Raw genomic sequence first — 23,502 nt, 5'->3', positions numbered from 1 at the left:
CCAGCTTTCTAGTGCTGCTATATTTGTTAAATTCTTACAATTAACCACATTATTCTGCTTTCCAACTGGTGCAGCCTACCTGGCATATTAAAAATGTAACTGCAGGTAACCTCCATTCACTATTTGAGTGCAGACTGAAAAATAAATTCCACACAAACTGTATTATCTTAAGCTATATGTAAAGACCAGATTCAATTGAGAATATTCTGAAAAAATGATCAAGTGCTTGTCAAATTGTGAATGAGACACTGATGAAGTGTGTGCAGCCTGCACAAGAAACAGAGCAGAGCTCATGCCTTACATGCAACTTTTTTCAAATCATCATTCGAGTTGCATCATGCAGCCTCAGAACCCTAAGGTTTGTATCACAACTAAAGTTGCAACTAAATTAAAGCATAGAGGACCTCTCAAATTATCACTTTGTTAACAGCTCAACACCGCATGTGAGCACTCTCTCGGAAATCGTTTGGCAAAAATATCCAAACACTGCAATCCACAGTAAAAATCTCATACCAAAACGGACAAGCATGGTGGTGGTAGTGTGATAGTTTGGGGATGCTTTGCTGCCTCAAGACCTGGATGACTTGCCTTAATAGAAGGAACCATGAGTTCTGCTCTGTATCAGAGAATTCTACAGGAGAATGTCAGGCCGTCCGTCTGTGAGCTGAAGCGCAGCTGGTTCATGCAGCAAGACAATGATCCAAAACACACAATCAAGTCTACATGAAAATGTCTAAAAAGGCAAAAAATGTTACGTTTTGGAATGGTTAAGTCAATATCCAGACCTAATCCCAATTGAGATGTTGTAGCAGGACTTGAATTAAGCAGTTCATGCTTGAAAACCCACACATGTCGCTGAGTTAAAGCAGTTCTGCATGCAAGAGTGGGCCAACATTCCTACACAGTGATGTGAGGGACTTATAATCAACTACATGAAGCATTTGGTTGCAGTCTTTGCAGCTAAAAGGTGGCACAACCAGTTAGAGTGTAAGTGGGCAATTACCTTTTCACACAGGGGGAATTGGGTGTTGTGTAACTTTGGTAATTCTATCAACAAAGTATAATTTTTTTTCTGTTATTTGCAAACTCAGATTCCCTTTATCAAACATTAGTGTTTGGTTGGAGATCTAATGACTTTCAGTATCAAACATTTGCAAAAATAGAGAAGTCCAAAAGGCAAAAACTTTTTCACGGCAACACATTTGGAAAGTATTCAGACCCCTCAGATCAGTCAGTCTAAAATTGTTCAAGCCAGTCAGTTCAACTGTACAAAGAGGTCCCAGAAGAAAAATATGTTTACACTCCTAGCCCAGCATTGTTTTCTTCACAGTGCCTTTGGAAAGTATTCAGACCACTTGACTTTTCCCAAATGTTGTTACATTACAGCCTTGTTCTAAAATTGATTACATTTTATTTTTCCCTCATCTACAGTTGAAGTCGGAAGTTTACATACACCTTAGCCAAATATAACTCAGTTTTTCACAATTCCTGACATTTAATCCTAGTAAAAATTCCCCGTCTTAGGTCAGTTAGGATCACCACTTTATTTTAAGAATGTGAAATGTCAGAATAATTTAATGTCAGCTTTTATTTCTTTCATCACATTCCCAGTGGGTCAGAAGTTTACATACACTCAATTAGTATTTGGTAGCATTGCCGTTAAATTGTTGGGAAGCTTGTGGACTTCTTTACTGTGGATATAGATACTTTTGTACCTGTTTCCTCCAGCATCTACACAAGGTCCTTTGCTGTTGTTCTGGGATTGATTTGCACTTTTCGCACCAAAGTATGTTCATCTATAGGAGACAGAACGCGTCTCCTTCCTGAGCAGTATGACGGCTGCGTGGTCCCATGGTGTTTATACCTGCGTACTATTGTTTGTACAGATGAATGTGGTACCTTCAGGCGTTTGAAAACTGCTCCCAAGGATGAACCAGACTTGTGGAGGTCTACAATTTTTTTTTCTGAGGTCTTGGCTGATTTCTTTTGATTCTCCCATGATGTCAAGCTTAGAGGCACTGAGTTTGAAGCTAGACCTTGAAATACATCCACTGGTACACCTCCAATTGACTCAAATGATGTAAATTAGCCTATCAGAAGCTTCTAAAGCCATCACATTTTCTGGAATTTTCCAAGCTGTTTAAAGGCACAGTCAACTTAGTGTATGTAAACTTCTGACCCACTGGAATTGTGATACAGTGAATTACGTGAAATAATTTGTCTGTAAACAATTGTTGGAAAAATTACTTGTGTCATGCACAAAGTAGATGTCCTAACTGACTTGCCAAAACTATAGTTCGTTAACAAGAAATGTGTTACTTCAACTATTTCCACACACAATACCCCATAATGACAAAGCAAAAACAATGTTTTTTGAAAATGTTGCAAATTTATTACAAATAAAACGGAAATACCACATTTACATAAGTATTCAGAGCCTTTACTCAGTACTTTGTTGAAGCACTTTTGGCAGCGATTAGAGCCTCGAGTATTCTTGGGTATGACGCTACAAGCTTGGCACACCAGTATTTGGTCAGTTTCTCCCATTTTTCTCTCTGCAGATCCTCTCAAGCTATGCCAGGTTGGATGGGGAGCGTCGCTGCACAGTTATTTTCAGGTCTCTCCAGATGCTAGATTGGGTTCGAATCTAGGCTCTGGCTTGGCCACTGAAGGACTTGTCCCAAAGTCATTCCTGCATTGCCTTGGCTGTGTGCTTAGGGTTGTTGTTCTGCTGGAAGGTGAATCTTCACCCCAAGTCTGAGGTCCTGAGCGCTCTGGAGCAGGTTTTCATCAAGGATCTCTTTGTAGTTTGCTCTGTTCATCTTTCCCTCGATCCTGACTTGTCTCCCAGTCCCTGCTGCTGAAAAACATCCCCACAGCATGATGCTGCCACCATGCTTCACAGTAGGGATGGTGCCAGGTTTCCTCCAGATGTGACGTTTGGAATTCAGGCCAGAGAATCTTGTTTCATCAGACCAGAGAATCTTGCTTCTCATGGTCTGAGTCTTTTGGCAAACTCCAAGTGGGCTGTCATGTGCCTTTTACTGAAGAATGGTTTCCGTCTGGCCATTCTACCATAAAGGCCTGATTGGTGGAGTGCTGCAGAGATGGTTGTCCTTCTGGAAGTTTCTCCCATCTCCACAGAGGAACTCTGGAGCTCCGTCAGAGTGACCATTGGGTTCTTGGTCACCTCCCTGACCAAGGCTCTTCTCCCCCGATTGCTCAGTTTGGCCGGGCGGCCAGCTCTAGGAAAAGTCTTGGTGGTTCCAAACTTCTTCCATTTAAAAATGATGGAGGCCACTGTGTTCTTGGGGAACTTCAATGCTGCAGAAATGTTTTGGTACCCTTCCCCAGATCTGTGCCTCGACACAATCCTGTCTCGGAGCTCTACGGACAATTCCTTTTGACCTCATGGCTTGGTTTTTGCTCTGACATGCACTGTCTACTGTGGGACCTTATATAGACAGGTGTGTGCCTTTCCAAATCATGTGCAATCAATTGAATTTACCACAGGTGGACTCCGATGCAGTTGTAGAAACATCAAGGATGATCAATGGAAACAGGGTGCACCTGAGCTCAATTTCGAGTCTCATAGCAAAAGGTCTGAATACCTGTTTGTATATATATATATATATATATATATATATATATACATACATACATACATTTACACACACGTATATATTTATATGCTAGTCTGACATTCCTCATTCTGATATTTCTTAATTTTTCTGGATTGTGTGTATTTTTTAAAATTGTATTTTAATGCTAGGTATTATTGCAATGTTGGAGCTAGAAACACATGCATTTTCGCTGCACCTGCGATATCTGCAAATTTGTGTACGCAACCAATAAACCTGGATTTGATTTGATTCAAAGGGGTCGCATGCGGCGTTGCCAAGGTAACGCTTGAAACGGTAAGTCTCAGCCGCTTCCGCATCCTCTGCGGTGTCGGTGATGTGAGAAGTGAAAGAATCTAAGTTCCTTAACTGGGGCATCTGAGCCCTGACCACTTCCTGCTCTCACAAACTGCTGCCTAATATGGCTGGCTAAGTGCAAATTTACACACACACGGGTGCAGGCGTAACATGCACGCTTCGCACGGACACACACACACACGGACATACGCCCCAGATCACGCACATAAAAAGCATGCAAACAGGCACACACATAAGAGGTGTTATCCCGAGATTTTGGGATTTAATCTTGTGTGCATTTAAATCCACCTCAATTAGGAGAGCCTTTCTCTCGTCTACTAATCTACGTTATCTGACGAGCATTTTGGTGAGTTCAGAGATCAAAAACAAATCACGACATAAAGAACATGGCAGAATTTGGGTTTAACAAAAAATCATGACATGACAGCATAACTGTTTCAAAGTCACCCTTTTCCCTAAAAGGCTACCCGAAAAACAACAAGGTGACACGAGTATGCAACTGTAACACACAGTCAGATATGAAAGGGTTGAAGACTAGAAGCAGTATTTGATGCTCAGATCTGCCTATAATGTGTGTGTCTGCCTCTACTCACCCCATTTCCCTCTCTTCACCAACTCTTACTCTAGCACAATCCCTCCATCTGTTGCTTTCTATCACTTTCAATTGCTTTATGCACCCGCTATCTTTCTGTCACCCCTCCCCACATCCGTCTATACTACATTGTTTCACAGTAACCACCTCAGCCTGTCCCTCTCAGTTCTTAGGTGTTATCATTTTTTCCACTCCCACAGTCAGTTTCCTCCTCCATTTCAAAATGTTCACACCTCCCCCTCTCTCCTTTCACTCTCACCTCTCCCAACTTTTTGCTCCCTCTCCCTCTCGCTCTTTGTTTCTAGGAGTTGAGCCTTATCTGGGGCTGAGTTTGTTTACAGAACCCATGGTGCCTTCGGACTGTGTTCTCTCACTGCAGTCCAGACTCTCTCTGTGTGTGCACAGTAAAATGACAGAAAATGTTACTTTGCCACAAAACATTTGATCCCAGTCTAAAGTATGTTATAGACTCCAGCAACATACCACCCTGCATCCCACGACTGGCTTGCCTCTGAAGCTAAGCAGGGTTGGTCCTGGTTGGTCCCTAGATAGGAGACCAGATGTTGCTGGAAGTGGTGTAGGAGGCACTCTTTCCTCTGGTCTAAAAAAATTATATCCCATTGCCCTGTGTAGGGTTCCATCTTTTGGATGGGACGTTAAACGGGTGTCCTGACGCTCTGTGGCCACTAAAGATCCAATGGCACTTATCGTAAGAGTAGGAGTGTTAACCCCGGTGTCCTGGCTAAATTCCCAATCTGACCATCATGGCCACCTAATCATCCCCAGCTTCCAATTGGCTCATTCCTCTTCCCTGTAACTATTCCCCAGGTTGTTGCTGTAAATGAGAATGTGTTCTCAGTCAACTCAACAAAAGAAAATGTACACCAAATTTGATATGATCCTATAAACTTCATGTTGGTGCTCATGGGTCTTTTTACATGGACATGACCCTTTGTAGAGGTTCCCAGTGGTGTTTTTCATTAGCCTGAAGGTTTCCTTTCATTATCTCCTTCCTTTCATTTACATTTCAGAAAGCTGGACTAGAAATACCTGGTTTGTGTTTGTTATGCACTAAAACGGAAGAGAATGGACTGAAACAGGGAGGGACTACTATATCCAATAAGAAATGCTCATTTTAGTTATCTGCTGCAAGACATTTTACAATGTATTCCGTTGCGTACTCTAATTAACAAGTTGACCCTCGTAGGGCATCCATCATATCGCGTTTACGCCTCTCCAATACTTTCAGTGCTGATGGAAAGGAGACGAGGAAATGAAGCCACTTTAAATTATTGAGGCTCACCCCAGAAAAAGGCATTGAATTAGCCGACTCACACCCTGACTCACTCTAGACAGGTCCCTGAACGGTTTGTGCTGCATATCCAACTCCTATAGTCAACCATGAATGTGACCTGGGTGACAATGTTCCAGCCACAGACTCTCACTCACTTTGAAAACAGACACAAATACATGCAGAGCGTAATAAAAAAACTCCCACCTACAACCAAGACATGCTTTCTGTATACAACTATAAACGTATAGCGAGTAATACAGTTGCTAGTTGCTAGCGCACCTTGCTAGCTACCAGTTTAAAGACTATCGCTATAAAAACAATAACCACACGCAATTGACGTGGCACGCAATCATTGGTTGATGTCTGAGCAGGGGAAGGCGACCAAGACCTGTCTACTGCAGGTGGCTCTCAGAGCTAATGAACCCTGATACAGACGAGAACTATTTGTGATAGTCTTGCCCTACAGGTCAGTGGCTAACACGGTGCAATTGCACAGACACACTCAAAGTGAAGGCATCAAAATAAGCAGAAGCATAGAACAAAGGCAAGTTTAAAAATAGACTTTCTGTGAATGCAAGCGCCTCACACCATCATGCCCTGGCTAATGTCTACAGGAAACTTGGGTGTAAACAAAGATGTCCCCTTGCGGTCGGGTGTGTGACAGCTGAGTCCCTTAATAGATCACAAAAAACATCTGAAAACCTACCTCTTCAAAGAGTACCTTGATTAGTACCTGAACCCCCACCCCACAAAAAACTATACCTTCATTGCACTAGCACTGACTTTGCTGAAAGCTACTTTGTGGGAACTGTACTTACTATGACTGATATGTGGTTGTCTGACCTTAAGATGGATGCACTAACTGTAAGTCACTCTGGATAAGAGCGTCTGCTAAATAACATAAAATGTCAATGTAAATGTGTGTCCATAATACTGTATAGTGGCATTAGTGACCGTCTGTCTGTAGTACTGCTGGTGTGTATGAGAGAGACACCAGTCCTGAGGAGGCATGAGTGACAACAATGCTTAATAACCACCGTCACATACTGAAAGACAGCTGGACTCTGTCACCGCTCTTTGACAGCCACATACTGAAAGACAGCTATAAGTAACGTTAATGTGCTGACATCTCTCACAATCAGCCTCACATTCCTGATCCTTCCACATCTCTCTGTTCTCCACACATACAGCTACTTCAGTTTATGAAGCCTTTATTAAAACGGTAAAGTGATCGTTTCAAGTCATACGTCTCTCAACCTTCGTTTCCCCTTTGTACTTCTTTCCTTTTGACTCTTCTGCAGACACAATTTAATCTTTTCACCACCGGGAATGGTAGAGGTCAAAACCGATCTGTTAAAATCAATAAATGACAAACTGGGCATACTTGAACTAGTCAGCAAAGATATAAATGAGTTTAAGGCAAGCCTCGAGATGAGTGACGAAAAAGCTGCGACATTGGAGAAAGACACAAACAAGTTAAAAGGGACAGTCAATAAGATTGAAACCGAAGTTAATGAACTTAAAAAGGAGAACATCGTTCTGAGAGAAGACTTACTTGACATACAGACTAGATCCATGATAGAGAATCTGGTACTTACAGGTATCCAAGAGAAATAAGGAAAAGTTCCTCAAGGTGTAGTTAGAGAGTTCCTCCTTACAGCGCTTCAGATCCCACGTGAAGCTGTCGTTAAAAAATAACTTGAACGTGTACACCGTTTCGGACAGAGAGGGCAGAGGTATGAACGCCCAATCGCTGCCAAATTTGCTTGCTTTAACGATGAAATAAGGGTTAAAAGCCTGGGGAAAAGACCCCTTTTCAGGATCCTGTCTTTCAAAGATAATTCGTAAAATAACTTCACAGATCTTCATTGTAAAGGGTTTAAACACTGTTTCCCATGCTTGTTTAATGAACCATAAACAATTAATGAACATGCACCTGTGGAACAGTCATTAAAGACACTAACAGCTTACAGACAGTCAGCAATTAAGGTCAAAATTATGAAAACTTAGGACACTAAAGAGGCCTTTCTTGCCTTAGGTATGTTGCAAGGAGACATGAGGACTGCAGATGTGGCCAGGGCAATAAATTGCAATGTCCGTACTGTGAGACGCCTAAGACAGCGCTACAGGGAGACGGCCGATCAGCTGTCCGTCCTCGCAGTGGCAGACCACGTGTAACAACACCTGCACAGGATTGGTACATCCGAACATCACACCTGCGGGACAGGTACAGGATGGCAACAACAACTGCTCGAGTTACACCAGGAACGCACAATCCCTCCATCAGTGCTCAGACTGTCCGCAATAGGCTGGACTGAGGCCTTGTAGGCCTGTTGTAAGGCAGGTCCTCACCAGACATCACCGGCAACAACGTCGCCTATGGGCACAAACCCACCGTCGCTGGACCAGAAAGGACTGGCAAAAGTGCTATTCACTGACGAGTCACGGTTTTGTCTCACCAGGGGTGATGGTAGGTTTTGCGTTTATTGTCGAAGGAATGAGTGTTACACCGAGGCCTGTACTCTGGAGCGGGATCGATTTGGAGGTGGAGGGTCCGTCATGATCTGGGGCAGTGTGTCCCAGCATCATCGGACTGAGCTTGTTGTCATTGCAGGCAATCTCAACGCTGTGCGTAACAGGGAAGACATCCTCCTCCCTCATGTGGTACCCTTCCTGCAGGCTCATCTTAACATGACTCTCCAGCATGACAATACCACCAGCCATACTACTCGTTCTGTGTGAGATTTCCTGCAAGGCAGGAATGTCAGTGTTCTGCCATGGCCATCGAAGAGCCCACATCTCATTCCCATTGAGCACGTCTGGGACCTGTTAGATCGGAGGGTGAGGACTAGGGCCATTCCCCCCAGAAATGTCCGGGAACTTGCAGGTGCTTTGGTGGAAGAGTGGGGTAACATCTCACAGCAAGAACTGGCAAATCTGGTGCAGTCCATGAGGAGATGCAGTGCAGTACTTAATGCACCTGGTGGCCACACCAGATAATGACTGTTACTTTTGATTTTGACCCCCCCCCCTTTGTTCAGGGACACATTATTCCATTTCTGTTAGTCACATGTCTGTGGAACTTGCTCAGTTTATGTTTCAGTTGTTGAATCTTGTTATGTTCGTATACATGTTAAGTTTGCTGAAAATAAATGCAGTTGACAGTGAGAGGACGCTGCTTTTTGTTGCTGAGTTTATAGTACTCTTACATAATTTCCACGTGGGCGAGGATATTGGAAATTTAATCAAAGCCTACTGGATGATAACTTGTTTTTAACTAGGACAGAAGAATTTATAACTGACTTTTCCCGACATAACATAGGTACAGCAGATCCCCTTATTGTATGGGACACTTTTAAATGTGCCTTTAGAGGCCACGCAATTCAGTACTCATCTATAAAACAAAAGCAATTTAGGTCAAAAGAGTCCATATTAACAAAGGACTAACAGTACAAATAGATGGCAATAAAAACTGTACCATAGAGGTTCAGAGTAAGTTAGAGGAAAAACAAAAAGAAATGGAGGAACTTTTTCAAGAAAGAACCAGTGTAATATATTATGGGGAAAAATGCACCAAATTCTTTTTCAATCTTCAACATAGAAATGCTATCAAAAATGTTTTACTGAAACTTGTTACAAATGATGGAGTCACTCATTATTCACCGAACGATACTTTGAAAGAGGAAGTAAAGTAGTTTAAGCATGTTTTCGTTTCAGTCTCCTCCATCTCCACTAACCGAAGCTAATTATATGGATTTTTTCCCTATTAATAATGTAAAATTAATATCTGTACAGAAAGACTTATGTGATGGCCAGGAACTTCTTGATTCAATGAAAGCCTTTAAGTCTTTAAGCCTTTTTTTATATACTCAGAGGACCATTATTAGCATGTTTTAACCACTCCTATATAAATGGTAGATTATCGGACACGTAACAAGAAAGTCTGATTTCATTATTACTGAAACAGGATCCAAGTGGTATGTATAAAGATCCAGTCCATTAAATAAATTGGAGGCCTCTTATACTTCAGTGTTGTGATGCAAAAATTTGAGCTAAATGCTAAGTACACCTGACATACCCATTTTTATCCACTGCTCTGTATTGAAAAAGTGAGAAAGAGGGAAAGTGTGTGGTGTTCATTTCACCTCTGGTGGCATCCAGCTTAAACCAGGATCAGCTCCAGCTACACTTCATCCCTGAATCCACTTGCTTAACAAGCAACGGCTCTTTTTCACCTAATTCTCTCATTCTGAAAATTAACCACATACCTTAGGGAAAACATCCGTTCGTTAGCTAGTAAACATTTCACACAGATTGCCAGGGTCCAGTAAACAACTAACGTGTTGCGTTATAACTTGAGGAACGGCAAGGAGTCGTATACAAGTCAATACTATAGCCAATTGGTTAGGTTACTAACGTTAGCCGTCTGACTTTATTAGTCAGCTAATTTTCACACCATAAACTCAATTATTTGATCAGTTAAGTTGGCTAATGTTGCTCAACATTTCTCTGGCTAGCTAACGGATACTTCGATCCAGCTAGAAAGATACTTAACAACTTGTTCCACCACAGTTTCTCCCTCACCTCAAACTTTCCAAATGCCAGTTGCTCATGAAGTACGCTACATCACCTTCTCACCCGTCTCCTTGGTCAGGCTTCTCACCTACCTCTTCGTTATCGTTCAGGGGTTGTGCAAACTGACTTTCTACTCTCCCGCTGTCTTTCCAGAGCACGCGCTGATGCCGTAACTAGAAAATTGGTTGTCTCTTCTCTCTTCAGTCGCGTGCTGCATTCTGTTGTTTCATGAACGATTGGCTGAGCCTTGGATATAGCCAGAATTGGTCCAAACACGTATCACTCGTTCGCATACAGCCAGTGGTGATCCAAAGCCCCACCCCCCCTGTCTCAGTCACAGGTCCTCCAACAGGATAATGACCCAAAACACACAGCTAAAAGCACCCAAGAATGGATAAGAGCAAAACATTTGACTATTCTGAAGTGGCCTTCTAGGCTCCTGATCTGAATCCTATCGAACATCTATGGAAAGAGCTGAAACTTGGCCCCCATCAATTTTTATATTTTTTATTTTACCCCCTTTTTCTCCCCAATTTCATGGTATCCAATTGTTAGTAGTTACTATCTTGTCTCAACTCCCGTACGGGCTCAGGAGAGACGAAGCTCGAAAGCCATGCGTCCTCCGAAACACAACCCATCCAAGCCGCACTGCTTCTTAACACAGCCCACATCCAACCCGGAAGCCAGCCGCACCAATGTGTCGGAGGAAACACTGTGCACCTGGCAACCTTGGTTAGCGAGCACTGCGCCCGGCCCACCACAGGAGTTGCTGGTGCGCGATGAGACAAGGATATCCCTACCGGCCAAACCCTCCCTAACCCGGGCGACGCTAGGCCAATTGTGCGTCGCCCCACGGACCTCCCGGTCGTGGCCGGCTGCGACAGAGCCTGGGCGCGAACCCAGAGTCTCCCTAGACCACTGCGCCACCCGGGAGGCCTATCATTTGTTTTTCAACAGGACAATGACCCAACACACCTCCAGGCTGTGTAAGGGCTAATTGACGAGGAAGGACAGTGATGGAGTGCTGCATCAGATGACCTGTCCTCCACAATCCCCCGACCTCAACCCAATTGAGATGGTTTGGGATGAGTTGGACCGCAGAGTGAAGGAAAAGCAGCCAACATATGTGGGAACTCCTTCAAGACTGTTGGAAAAGCATTCCAGGTGAAGCCGGTTGAGAGAATGCCAAGAGTGTGCAAAGCTGTCATCAAGGCAAAGGGTGGCTATTTGAAGAATATATTTGTTTTTAAACTTTTTTGGTTACTACATGATTCCATATGTGTTATTTCATTGTTTATGTTTTCACTATTATTCTACAATGTAGAAAATAGTACAAATAAAGAAAAACCCTTGAATGAGTAGGTGTTTTAAAACTTTTGACCGGTAGAGTGATGTATGTATATATATATATATTATTATATATTATTATTTTTTATCCCAGCCCCTGTCCCCACAGGAGACCTTTTGGTAGGCAGTCATTATAAATAAGAATTTGTTCTTAACTGACTTGCCTAGTTAATAAATAAAGGTTAAATATATTAAACAAATAAAAAATAAGAAAAGCAATTACACCTAACCTGGAAGAGGGAATGTAGACTACTATTTTGCAATTAAAACTAAACTGCATGGGTCTACTGTAGCTAATTGGTGTTGGAAAATGTTTACTCGAAACCTCTGAATCTGCCAATATTGCTACGCTACTCTATAGGTCTATAAATAGTCTGAACAATCGGGTATTGGCAATTGTAGTGTATTTGAATTTTGAGAACAGCAGAGCAGTTATTTCCTAGCCAGTAGAATAAACTAAATTATTAAAAAAGTTCGGAGAAATCTACTTACATATAAACGAAATGTTATTCCATGTCTACGTTCAAAAACTAGTAATCTGAATATTGTAAATACATCTGAGTATGGCCATGTTTTATCGACAGCTATAAAAACACCGGTAGTCTACGTTCGCACTATTTTACACACAAGTGCATAGCCCAACCATAAATCATGTCCGTAGGCTCTTTGTCGTGAATTTCGTCAATTTGAGAGAAAAAAAAACTATGACAAACGTTAATCTACCCTTGTTCGAATTTAAATAAAGAATCAGGACAATTAACACCAATGTTTAAAGCGCGACATTGTAACGTAGCATATTGAAACAAAAACAGGCAATTACACAAAACAGATTTTCCACGGACTTAATTTACCTCATTGTTTGGCGAGACTGCAAATCCTCTCTCCCAAGCTAGATATGTGGTTTTGGATGAGTAGCCGGAGTAGAAAATAGAAGACATAAGATACAACGATGGTAAAAATGTGATACACACATATATCAATCTAGACACCCTAATATGACTGCACAAATAGGCGAAATAGACACCGGCACACCACGACAATTTCCTGGTTCAAGGGAGGAGGAGGTTGAACAGAATTGTTGGTGCTTTCAAGATAACGGGGAACTCGGAAAAAATCGAGATCAAATCATGACGTCAGTGATTTTCAGGAAGTGGTGTAAAGTACTTATGAAATATATATATTTTTTAAGTAAGTTAAGAACAAATTCTTATTTACAACGACGGCCTACCCCGGCCAAACACAGACGACGCTGGGTCAATTGTGCGCTGAACTATGGGACTCCTAATCACGACCGGATGTGATTCAGCCATAGATTCGAACAAGGGACTGTAGTGTCGCCTCTTGCAGTGCCTTAGACCGCTGCGCCACTCGGGAGCCCAAAACCCTCGTTCCCATACCAGGAGTCGAACCCAGGCTGCCTGGGTGAAAACCAGGAATCCTAACCGCTAGACCATATGGGACACATTCTACACCTTCAAATATACTTTAAAGTAGGCCTACTACTTCCAACAGTTTTTTGGGTATTTGTACTTTACTATTTATATTTTTTGACAACATTTTACTACACTACATTCCTAAAGAAAATAATGTACTTTTTACTCCATACATTTTCCCTGACACCCAAAAGTACTGTTTTATGCTTAGCAGGACAGGAAAATGGTCCAATTCACGCACTTATCAATATAAGTAGTCATCCCAGGTCATCCCTACTGTCTCTGATCTGGCGGACTCACTAAACACAAATACTTTGTTTGTAAATTATGTCTGAGTGTTGGAGTGGCTGGCTATCTGTAAATGAAAAAAAAAACAAGAAAATCATGCTGTCTGGTTTGCTTAATCTAATCAAATGGCTACCCAGACTATTTGCATTGCCCCCCCCCCCCCCCCCTTCTACAATGCTGCTACTCTCTGTTATTATCTATGCATAGTTACTTTAATAACTCTACCTACATGTACATATTACCTCAATTACCATGACACCGCTGTCCCCGCAAATTGACTCTGTACCGGTGCCCCCTGTAATAGCCTCACTATTGTTATATTACTGCTGCTCTTTAATTATTTGTTACTTTTATCTCTTACTTTTTTAGATATTTTCTTAAAACTGCATTGTCGGTTAAGGGCTTGTAAGTACACATTTCACTGTAAGGTCTACCTACACCTGTTGTATTCGGCGCAAGTGACAAATACAATTTGATTTGAATTAATATAAGGAATTTGAAATTATTCATACTTTTACATTTAATACTTAAGTCAATTTGAGCAATTACATTTACTTTTGATACTTAAGTATACAAAAAACAAATACTTTTTTTTACTTTTACTCAAGTAGGAACTACTGGGTGACTTTCACTTTTACTTGAGTCATTTTCTATTAAGGTATTTTTACTTTTACTCAAGTATAACAGTTATGTGCTTTTTCCACCACTGTCGTTCAGCCACAGCTTGGTGAAACGTAAGATATTAGTTTTTAATGTCCCGTTGGTAGGATAGTCTTGAACGGAGCTCATCCAGTTCATTCTCCATTGATTGCACGTTGACCAATAGGACAAATGGTAGAGGCGGGTTACCCACTCACCAACAAATTCTCACAGGGCCCCTGGACCTGCGTCCCTTGTATCGGCGTCTCTTCTTCATGAGAATGTCGGGGATTTGGGCCTGGTCCGGTATTAGCAGTAAATCCTTTGCGTCCGACTCGTTAAAGAAAAAATATTTGTCCAGTTCAAGGTGAGTAAATGCTTTTCTGATATCCAGAAGCACTTTTCAGTCATAAGAGACTGTGTCAGAAACATTATGTACAAAATAAGTTACAAACAATGCAAACAAACACGGAAAATAGCACAATTGGTTAGGAGCACGTAAAACGGTAACCATCTATAAATTGTTGACGCCATTCTAGATCAAACGGCACATCAATAACAACCTGCTCGGATGGAGCCCAGACAGCAGTTTGCATCTCTCCAGTCCTGTGCAGAACATGCCCATTTGCACCTGCATGTAGTACCCACGGGCTCCATTAGGTTGCAGCTGAGGAACCCCATCCATCAGCTTTACATTGTTATCAGTGAGTTTGTCATAGAACAGTTCAGTCAGAGACTGACACTTCTTACTCAGAACAGGGCATTTGATGTCTAGATGTTCTTGAGAGTTTATTAACACTATCTGGGCTTGCAGAAAGCCATGGCTCCTTGACGCTCACTACTGTGCCTCTACTCTCCAGACTAAACCCACAGCTCTCCATCCATGTGTAGGCCACCTGCTCATTCTCCTTACCATATGTGGTTTCTGAGTTCCCATGGGACCTGGGGAAGAGATGCTCCCGCACAAATTTGTCGGGATTGGTTGAGGGGCGCACAGGAACCTTCTTTGCGGAGCTAGCAGTGATCTGAAGTTTACGTGCGTCATACCACGCATGGGAGGCACTCTGTGCATTAGTGACCTCCTCCAAGCTGGCACATTTACACTCCTCCCTAAACATCATAAAATGACAAGCATTTATGACACTGCATGTTGATGCCATGTTCACCATGAGGCTGCTGTAGCTGTGTGATTGCTTCTGAAACTTGATGACTGTTTGGTTTAGCTTTGATGCACTTGTGCAGAAGGCTCCCCACTAGAACATTGCCCCCTTTCAAACTCTTCTTAAGTGTGTTGTGGGAGTGGTACGCAGGAGTTGGAGGTAGAGATGTAGAAGCGGCCAGGGTGCTGTCAGAGAACTCATCACTTAGTTTGTGACATTTGAAACAGATCTTGGTCAACCTTTTTGGAGCTAAATACCGCTGTGTCCCCGAGTTCCACTGGCATTGCTCATCTGTACAGGACACCCCTGTCAAACCTCCATACACAGCATTCTGCACCTTCAACCAAAACCTACTGTTAGAATAGTAAATTACAGTACAGCACACTACTTTACATGGTGTTCACAGTTGACTAGTTTACATAGTTCCCTTTTAACTAATAGGTTTGGGTTGTTGGTAATTTCCTATTTTTTTCCTGTAAAGCTTACCTTGATTCTGTACCTACCTCATTGCCATTTGAGATTAGACTGATTTACTTACACAATGAGCCACGGAAACCAAGAACCGGGTGTGCATGTTGTAATAGTTATCGTTATCAGTTCTGGTCAGTGATATGGTATCATCACAATTAGCGAGCTAGTTAACATCAAACGTATCAGTCATAGAAAGGGCAAGTTATGATAAACAAAAAGCCAGCGAGCTATCTACCTTCCATAGTATTGCAGGGGTTCAAACTATAGAACCCAGTTCTTACATTTGAATATAAAAATTGATTTTATCAAAGAAAACTATGCTACATTTTATCTTTGGGACCCTCAGGATGACAAATCAGAGCAAGATTACTGAATATAAGCACATTATTTACCTTCAGAGGTGAATGTATCAAACCAGTTGCCGTGATAAAAGTTTGTTGTTGTGCAATCTCCTCAAACAACAGCATGGTATTTTGTCACTGTAATAGCTACTGTAAATTGGGACAGTGCAGTTAGATTAACAAGAATTTAAGCTTTCTGCCCATATAAGACATGTCTATGTCCTGTGAAATGTTCTTATTACTTACAACGTCATGCTAATCACATTAGCGCACGTTAGCTCAACCGTCCCGTGGGGGGACACCGATCTCGTAGAGGTTAAATAAGGTGAATAGGACCTCGAACAAATAATAAATGAGACCAAAGACATCCAAAATCCATCAGATGAAGAGTTTTTAATAAAGTCAGCAACACTGATATCAAATTAAATATTTTGAAGAAAAAAAGTTTGCACATATAGCACGTGTCAAACTCATTCCAAGGAGGGCCAAGTGTCTGCGGGATTTGCTCCTCCCTTGGACTTGATTGATTAATTAAGGTCACTGATTAGGAAGGAACTCTCCTCAGCTGGTGGTCTAGGTCATAATTGAAAGGAAAAAACAAAAACCAGCAGACAATAGGCCCTCCATTGAATGAGTTTGACACCCCTGAAAAAGAGGGATGTCAAAAGCCGAACACATGCTCTCCAAACAAAGACAAGGAAGAAATTGACAGTAAACTAGTTAAATGTAATTAGATAAGACAAATGTTCTTTATCACAAGTGTTGCGCAGTTTGTGAACTCCAGTGGCGTGTATTCATGGATACCAAGGGAAGCCAGGCTTCCCCCCCAAAAAATTATAATATATATATTTTTTAACATAAAATAATATATATCTTTCATCTCTGTGTTTCATAGTTTTCCTTCAATTTGCAAGAGGCTGAAAGCATCCAAGCGAGCGAAATAGCGCCCCTCTGTCCCTCTACGTGTAGGCCATCTATCTGATGCTGTCTGGTCCAAACGAGTATGACATTGTTGACGCCTGTACCAATGAACGCAAGAGAAGCCAGCGAGCATTTGGCCTCGATTAAAAAAAGTATTAAAAAATGTGCCAATCAGCGTTGAGCTAAACTGAGCGAGCTCAACTGTGAATGGTCCTGGCGCACCAAAAAAAAGGGTCAAGGGAAGGCAGCTTGGATTTGTGTCACTCCTAACAAATCGCATTGAGATCATACAGTACGTCATTGACAGAAACAACTTGAATTGTTGTATCTCATTGTGTTGTTGTCCTCAGGTCGCTAACTAGCTAAAATTGGCCCTTTCCTAAATTAGCCATGAATGGAGATAAGGATTTGGACTTGTAGTTTTACTTAATTCTCCGTACTGGCCAATGACTATAACGTACTGGCCAATTCTGATCCAACCATTAATTCATACATTGTTATGCCCCTTGCCTGAGAGGATGGAAGTTCAATATGTAGCTAGATGTAGAAGGCTAATCTTAACTAGCTAACGTTTATTCTGCCACTGTGTCTTCTTATTATCTCGGCCTTTAGGACTATATATCATGGTCACAAGGCATATGAATCAACAGGTTATAGAGCAGACAATGCAATTATCACAACACATAGGCTGTAAAATGGTTTGGTGGTAGGTGGGGGCTTGGCTTCCCTAATGATTTTACCCATGCACCACTACTGGTGAACTCTCCAAACAACATTTCCACTTGGAGTGAGAATGATATGAATGTATATTATATTTAATGAATTATAAACATTTTCATAACCAAACATTCTAAATTAATGGGGGAATATGATGGGAATAACAGTAACTTCATTCATGAATACAGTACCAGTAAAAGTTTGGACTCATTGAAGGGTTTTCTTTATTTTTTACTATTTTCTACAATGTATAATAATAGTGAAGACATCAAAACTATGAAATAACACATATAGAATCATGTAGTAACCAAAAAAAGTGTTAAAAAATGAATAAAAATAAACGTTATATTTGAGATTATTCAAAGTAGCCACCCTTTGCCTTGATGACAGCTTTTCACACTCTTGGCATTCTCTCAACCAGCTTCACCTGGAATGCTTTTCCAACAGTTTTGAAAATCCACTGACGTGTGGTCCAATCGTATTTGCCCTTTGACTTAAGTCCCGGCCCCAACTCAAATAAAATAAAAATATAAACGGCAACACTTTCCCCACATCGGATCATTGTTTACGTCACACGGAGAGATAGTTACAGAGTAAGTACATTTTATAAGCTTGCATGTAATCGATTGTAATGTTATTGCTACATCTGTGAAGTTGTTACAATGGAAAAGTGAATTGTAAACATTATTATACTGTGCGATCCCTGGTGTCACTACCTATGATCATAGAACAGATCAGATCAATTAGCACTGAGGTGTGAAGTGAGAGGTGTCAAAGCCCTTGAGCCCAACAATGGCAGGAGAGTTTCACAGCGTCCCCCACCCAGAGGCCTTTGAAGTCCCCTCCATTGGTGCAGACGTCATTACAATACAGTACCCCCTGGATTCATCTCTATTATTAACTGATATACAGCCAGGACACTTCAATTGTAAATTACCCCAATAAGAAACAATATTGTTGCTTTGATCACATCAGAAGATATACTCCTCGCAATCTCCAAAATACAACAGCCAGAGGACAACTTTTTTTGAACATCGTAAAGGACCATTCGCAAAAACTGAAGAGATATAGCTAGATAACGACCTCCTTTTCCATGTGGAAAAAAACAGTGGACAGAGACTTGCTAGCTACGTAAGCTAGCTAGCTGAGATTTTCTACAAAAATTGCTGTACAATATGATCATGTTGCCATCTAATGCACATTCAAATGTCATAAATCAACACTGCAGAGCTCTCCCTGTCCTCTGTCATGCCCTGATTGTATTACTGCTGATGATATATGATATCTGGAAATGTGCATGTACACCCTGGCCCATCTAATGTTGCTAGCCCCAATTCTGATTTCTGCTTCACTGATTTCTACTCGTGTAAAAGCCTGGGTTTTCTGCACGTTAACACGAGACGCTTATTACCTAAAATTGATCAATTGAAAGTGTGGGTTCACAGCTCAAATCCAAACGTGTTGGTCATCACTGAGTTGTGGTTAAGAAAGAGTGTTTTGAACACTGATGTTAACCTTTCTGGTTATAACATTTTTCGGAAAGACAGATCTTCCAAAGGTGGTGGAGTGGCAATCTTTACCAAAGAACACCCTCGGTGCTCAGTTGTCTCCACCAAGTCTCTCCCCAAACAATTTGATTTGCTGGTTTTAAGCATTAAACTTTCAAATAGCTCTTTGTTGACTGTTACTGGGTGTTATCGTCCATCATCAGCACCAGCCTGTACCCTAAATGCGCTAATCTCTCTCCTGGCCCCTTAAACTAAGCCTGAATATGTCCTGCTAGGTGACCTAAACTGGGACATGCTTAAACTACCCGACCAAGTCCTAAATCTTTCTCAGATTATTACCAATCCCACAAGGTATAACTCCAAACACCCAGAAAAGGCTACTCTCCTTGACGTTATTCTCACAAATAATCCTGAGTGGTATCAGTCTGGTGTTTTCTGTAATGACCTTAGTGATCACTGTTTTACAGTCTGTGTTCGTAATGGTTGCTCACCTGTCCTGATTGTCATAGATGCTTGCTAAAAAACTTGAATGAGCAAGCTTTCCTTCATGACCTGGCCTCTGTAAATTGGTATAGAATCAGCTTGATCCCATCTGTCGAAGTCGCTCGGACCTTCTTTTTTGATATCTTCAATGGTATTGTTTTTTTTTTTAATGTTTTTTTATTTTTTTAAATTTAATTTTGTAAAAAAAAATTAGGGGTGGATCAGCTTAATATTGCGGAAAGAATGTTGCTTCCAATGTAATTGTCTGCATCATTTCCAATCCCCCATATTTTTTGGGGTAAATATATATATCCATACACGTATGCATACATATACACATATATACATACACATACCTATATAGACATACATACTTTTTTAAAGAATATACCTTTATTATTATTCCCCGCAAACCCTACCACCGATCCCCCAATTGGAGTAAACTGATAAACATTTCTGTTTTTACCTTCAATTTATACATCTTATACACATTTTACAGACACAGTCTACTTTATAATAGTTCTCTCTTGTTTGTTCTTAGTCCTTCCTCTATTTCTGTTGTCCATCCAGTTTGATTTCCACTTGTAACTGTGCTATTTCACAAAAGCTCCGCACCTATACACATTTCACAGATCCCGTATGCCCTACATTGTTTATCTTGTTATTAGTCCCACCCTTCAGCTCCACTCAACCCTTCCCATCTATCTTCCAACATCATCCATTTCAGATTTTTATTTGCCATATATTTTTCAACTGTGCTGTGATGCTTCACAAAATATTTGAATCTTCCTATTCTCATAGCTTCCACGGATTGTAAATTAAAAATAAACATTTTTGCTAAAATAATTATTATATTATTGATTGATTGACTATGGCTTTTGAAATCCCCCAGTATTGCTATCTGTAGCGTTAGTTCTACGCAAATGTTGCAATTCTTCAGCCATTCCTGGACCTGTGACCAAAAACGAGCTACATACGGACAATACCAAAATAAATGATCTAGTGACTCTGCCTCCTCACAGCAGAATCTGCAGAGCTGGGAAGATTGTATCCCCCATATATATAACATTCTATTAGTTGCAAGAATTTTGTACAGTAATTTAAATTGAAAAATTCGAAGTTTTGAATCCGGCGTTGTTTTGCGTATCAATTCATAAACCATGTGCCATGGAATGGGTACATCGAAAATCTCTTCCCAACTATTTTGCAATTTATATGGCACAGCTGTCAGTTTTTTGGTCCTTAAATTAAATTGGTATATGTTTTTATTTATCACACTTTTCTTTAACCATTTATGTTCTTTAATATAGGGCCGACATACAAGTTCCTTACTTTTTTCCCCTTCTACTTGCCTCTTCCATTTTTGTGGTAATGCTGCAATTAATTGGTTGTAATTTTGGGTAGAGCAGACATTTCCATATGTCTGTGTTAGCTGCATGTGTGACATTACTCCACCAGTCCTATTTATGATATCATTCACAAAAATTATACCTTTTTTAAACATTTCTTCGATAAATACAGTTTTTTTTATCAATTACTATATTTTAATTTAACCACAATATTTGTTGTACTATTTGTTCCGTCCTTTCAGGTGGATTAAACTGAAATTGCAACCAACTTTCTAAGGCTTGTTTAAAAATTATTTCCTTTTCAAACAACCGAAAGTGAGCAGGTGTAATCTGAATAAAGGGAAAAAGGCCCTTCTTGAACATAGGATGAGACATTCGTACCAATTTACTAGAGAACCAGTTTGGATTTAAGTATAACTTTTGTATGACTGATGCCTTTAGTGAGAGGTCTAATGCTTTAATATTTAATAATTTCTGCCCTCCGAATTCATATTCGTTATATAAATAGGCCCTTTTAATTTTATCTGGCTTGCCGTTCCAAATAAAATTGAATATTTTTTGTTCATATAATTTAAAAAGCAGGTCACTAGGTGTAGGCAAAACCATAAGCAAATAGGTAAACTGTGATATGATTAAAGAGTTAATCAGGGTGATTTTCCCACAAATAGACAGGTATTTTCCTTTCCATGGTAGCAAGATCTTATCTATTTTTGCTAACTTTCTATAAAAATGTATTGGAGTGAGATCATTTCTATCTTTTGGGATTTGTATACCGAGTATGTCCACATCTCCGTCAGACCATTTAATTGGTAAACTACATGGCAATGTAAAATGTGTATTTTTTAGTGATCCAATACGTAATATGGTACATTTATCATAACTTGGTTTTAATCCAGAGAGGATAGCAAATGTATCTAGATCCTCTAAGAGGCCGTGGAGAGACTCTAGTTGTGGTTTTAAAAGAAAACATGAATCATCAGCGTACAATGACACCTTAGTTTTTAGGCCCTGGATTTCTAATCCCTTAATATTAATGTTTGATCTAATTTTAACAGCTAACATTTCGATGGCAATAATAAATAGATATGCCGATAGTGGACAACCTTGTTTTACTCCTCTAGATAGTTTAAAACTTTCTGAGATGTAGCCATTATTTACTATTTTACACCTAGGGTTACTATACATAATTTTAACCCATTTTATAAGAGATTCTCCAAAATTGAAATATTCTAGGCATTTATATATAAACTCCAGTCGTACTTTATCAAAAGCCTTTTCAAAATCAGCTATGAAAACCAGGCCTGGTGTCCCCGATATTTCATAGTGTTCTATTGTTTCCAGTACTTGCCTTATATTATCTCCAATGTATCGTCCATGTAAAAAACCTGTCTGATTAGGATGAATAATATCTGACAAAACTTTTTTTATTCTATGCGCCAAGCATTTTGCTAGGATTTTTGCATCACAACACTGAAGTGTAAGAGGTCTCCAATTTTTTAAATGGACTGGATCTTTATATATACCACTTGGGTCCTGTTTCAGTAATAATGATATCACACCTTCTTGTTGCGTGTCTGATAATCTATCATTTATATAGGAGTGGTTAAAACAAGCTAATAATGGTCCTTTGAGTATATATATTTTTTTTTTGTATACTTCCACTGGTATGCCATCCAGCCCTGGAGTTTCCCCATCCTTAAAGGCCCCAATTGCATCAAGTAGTTCCTCCTCTGTAATTAGGCCTTCACATGAGTCTTTCTGTACAGATGTTAATTTTACATTATTATTAGGAAAAAAATCCATACAATTAGTTTCAGTTAGTGGAGATGGAGGAGCCTGAAACGAAAACATATTCTTAAAGTACTTTACTTCCTCTTTCAAAATATCATTTGGTGAATCATGCGTGACTCCATCATTTGTAACAAGTTTTAATACGTTTTTTTTGGTAGCATTTCTATATTGAAGATTGAAAAAGAATTTGGTGCATTTTTCTCCACATTCCATCCAGTTCGCTTTATTTTTATAATATATTACACTGGATCTTTCTTGAATAAGTTCCTCCATTTCTTTTTGTTTTTCCTCTAACTTATTCTGTGCCTCTATGGTACCGTTTTTATTGTTATCTAACTGTACTGTTAGTCCTTCAATTTCCTTTGTTAATATGGACTCTTTTGATCTAAATTGCTTTTGTTTTATAGATGAGTACTGAATTGCATGGCCTCTAAAGGCACACTTAAAAGTGTCCCATACAATATGGGGATCTGCTGTACCTATGTTATGTCTAAAAAAGTCAGTTATAAATTCTTCTGTCCTAGTTCTAAACAATTTATCATCTAGTAGGCTTTGATTAAATTTCCAATATCCTCGCCCACGTGGAAATTCTGTAAGAGTAATATATATGCCAATTATGTGATGGTCCGACCGCATTCTGTCCCCTATCAAACAC

General features: G+C 40.3%; 1 protein-coding gene and 1 non-coding gene across 3 annotated transcripts in view; both read right to left on the bottom strand.

Moving 5' to 3' along the window:
• Window positions 1–12,778, bottom strand: part of LOC120031834 (vasodilator-stimulated phosphoprotein-like) — a 32,090-nt gene extending 19,312 nt beyond the window's left edge. The window contains exon 1 of one of the 2 annotated variants that reach the window (XM_038977657.1): window positions 12,598–12,778. In XM_038977657.1, coding sequence (XP_038833585.1) covers window positions 12,598–12,602 — 5 coding nt within the window. In that variant the 5' untranslated portion in view covers window positions 12,603–12,778. Of the gene's footprint in view, window positions 1–4,531; window positions 4,628–12,597 lie in introns of those variants that run through there. The other variant, XM_038977663.1, reaches the window with a different exon arrangement.
• Window positions 12,779–13,134: 356 nt separating this feature from the next.
• Window positions 13,135–13,206, bottom strand: trnae-uuc. Its single transcript has one exon. It is a non-coding gene; the product is annotated as a tRNA-Glu (tRNA).
• Window positions 13,207–23,502: the final 10,296 nt, after the last annotated feature.

This window comes from Salvelinus namaycush, chromosome 3 (assembly GCF_016432855.1).
Source record: "Salvelinus namaycush isolate Seneca chromosome 3, SaNama_1.0, whole genome shotgun sequence".
NCBI classification, from domain to species: domain Eukaryota; kingdom Metazoa; phylum Chordata; class Actinopteri; order Salmoniformes; family Salmonidae; genus Salvelinus; species Salvelinus namaycush.
Note: the sequence above shows the minus strand (reverse complement) of the source record. Positions and strands in the feature narration are given on the sequence as shown.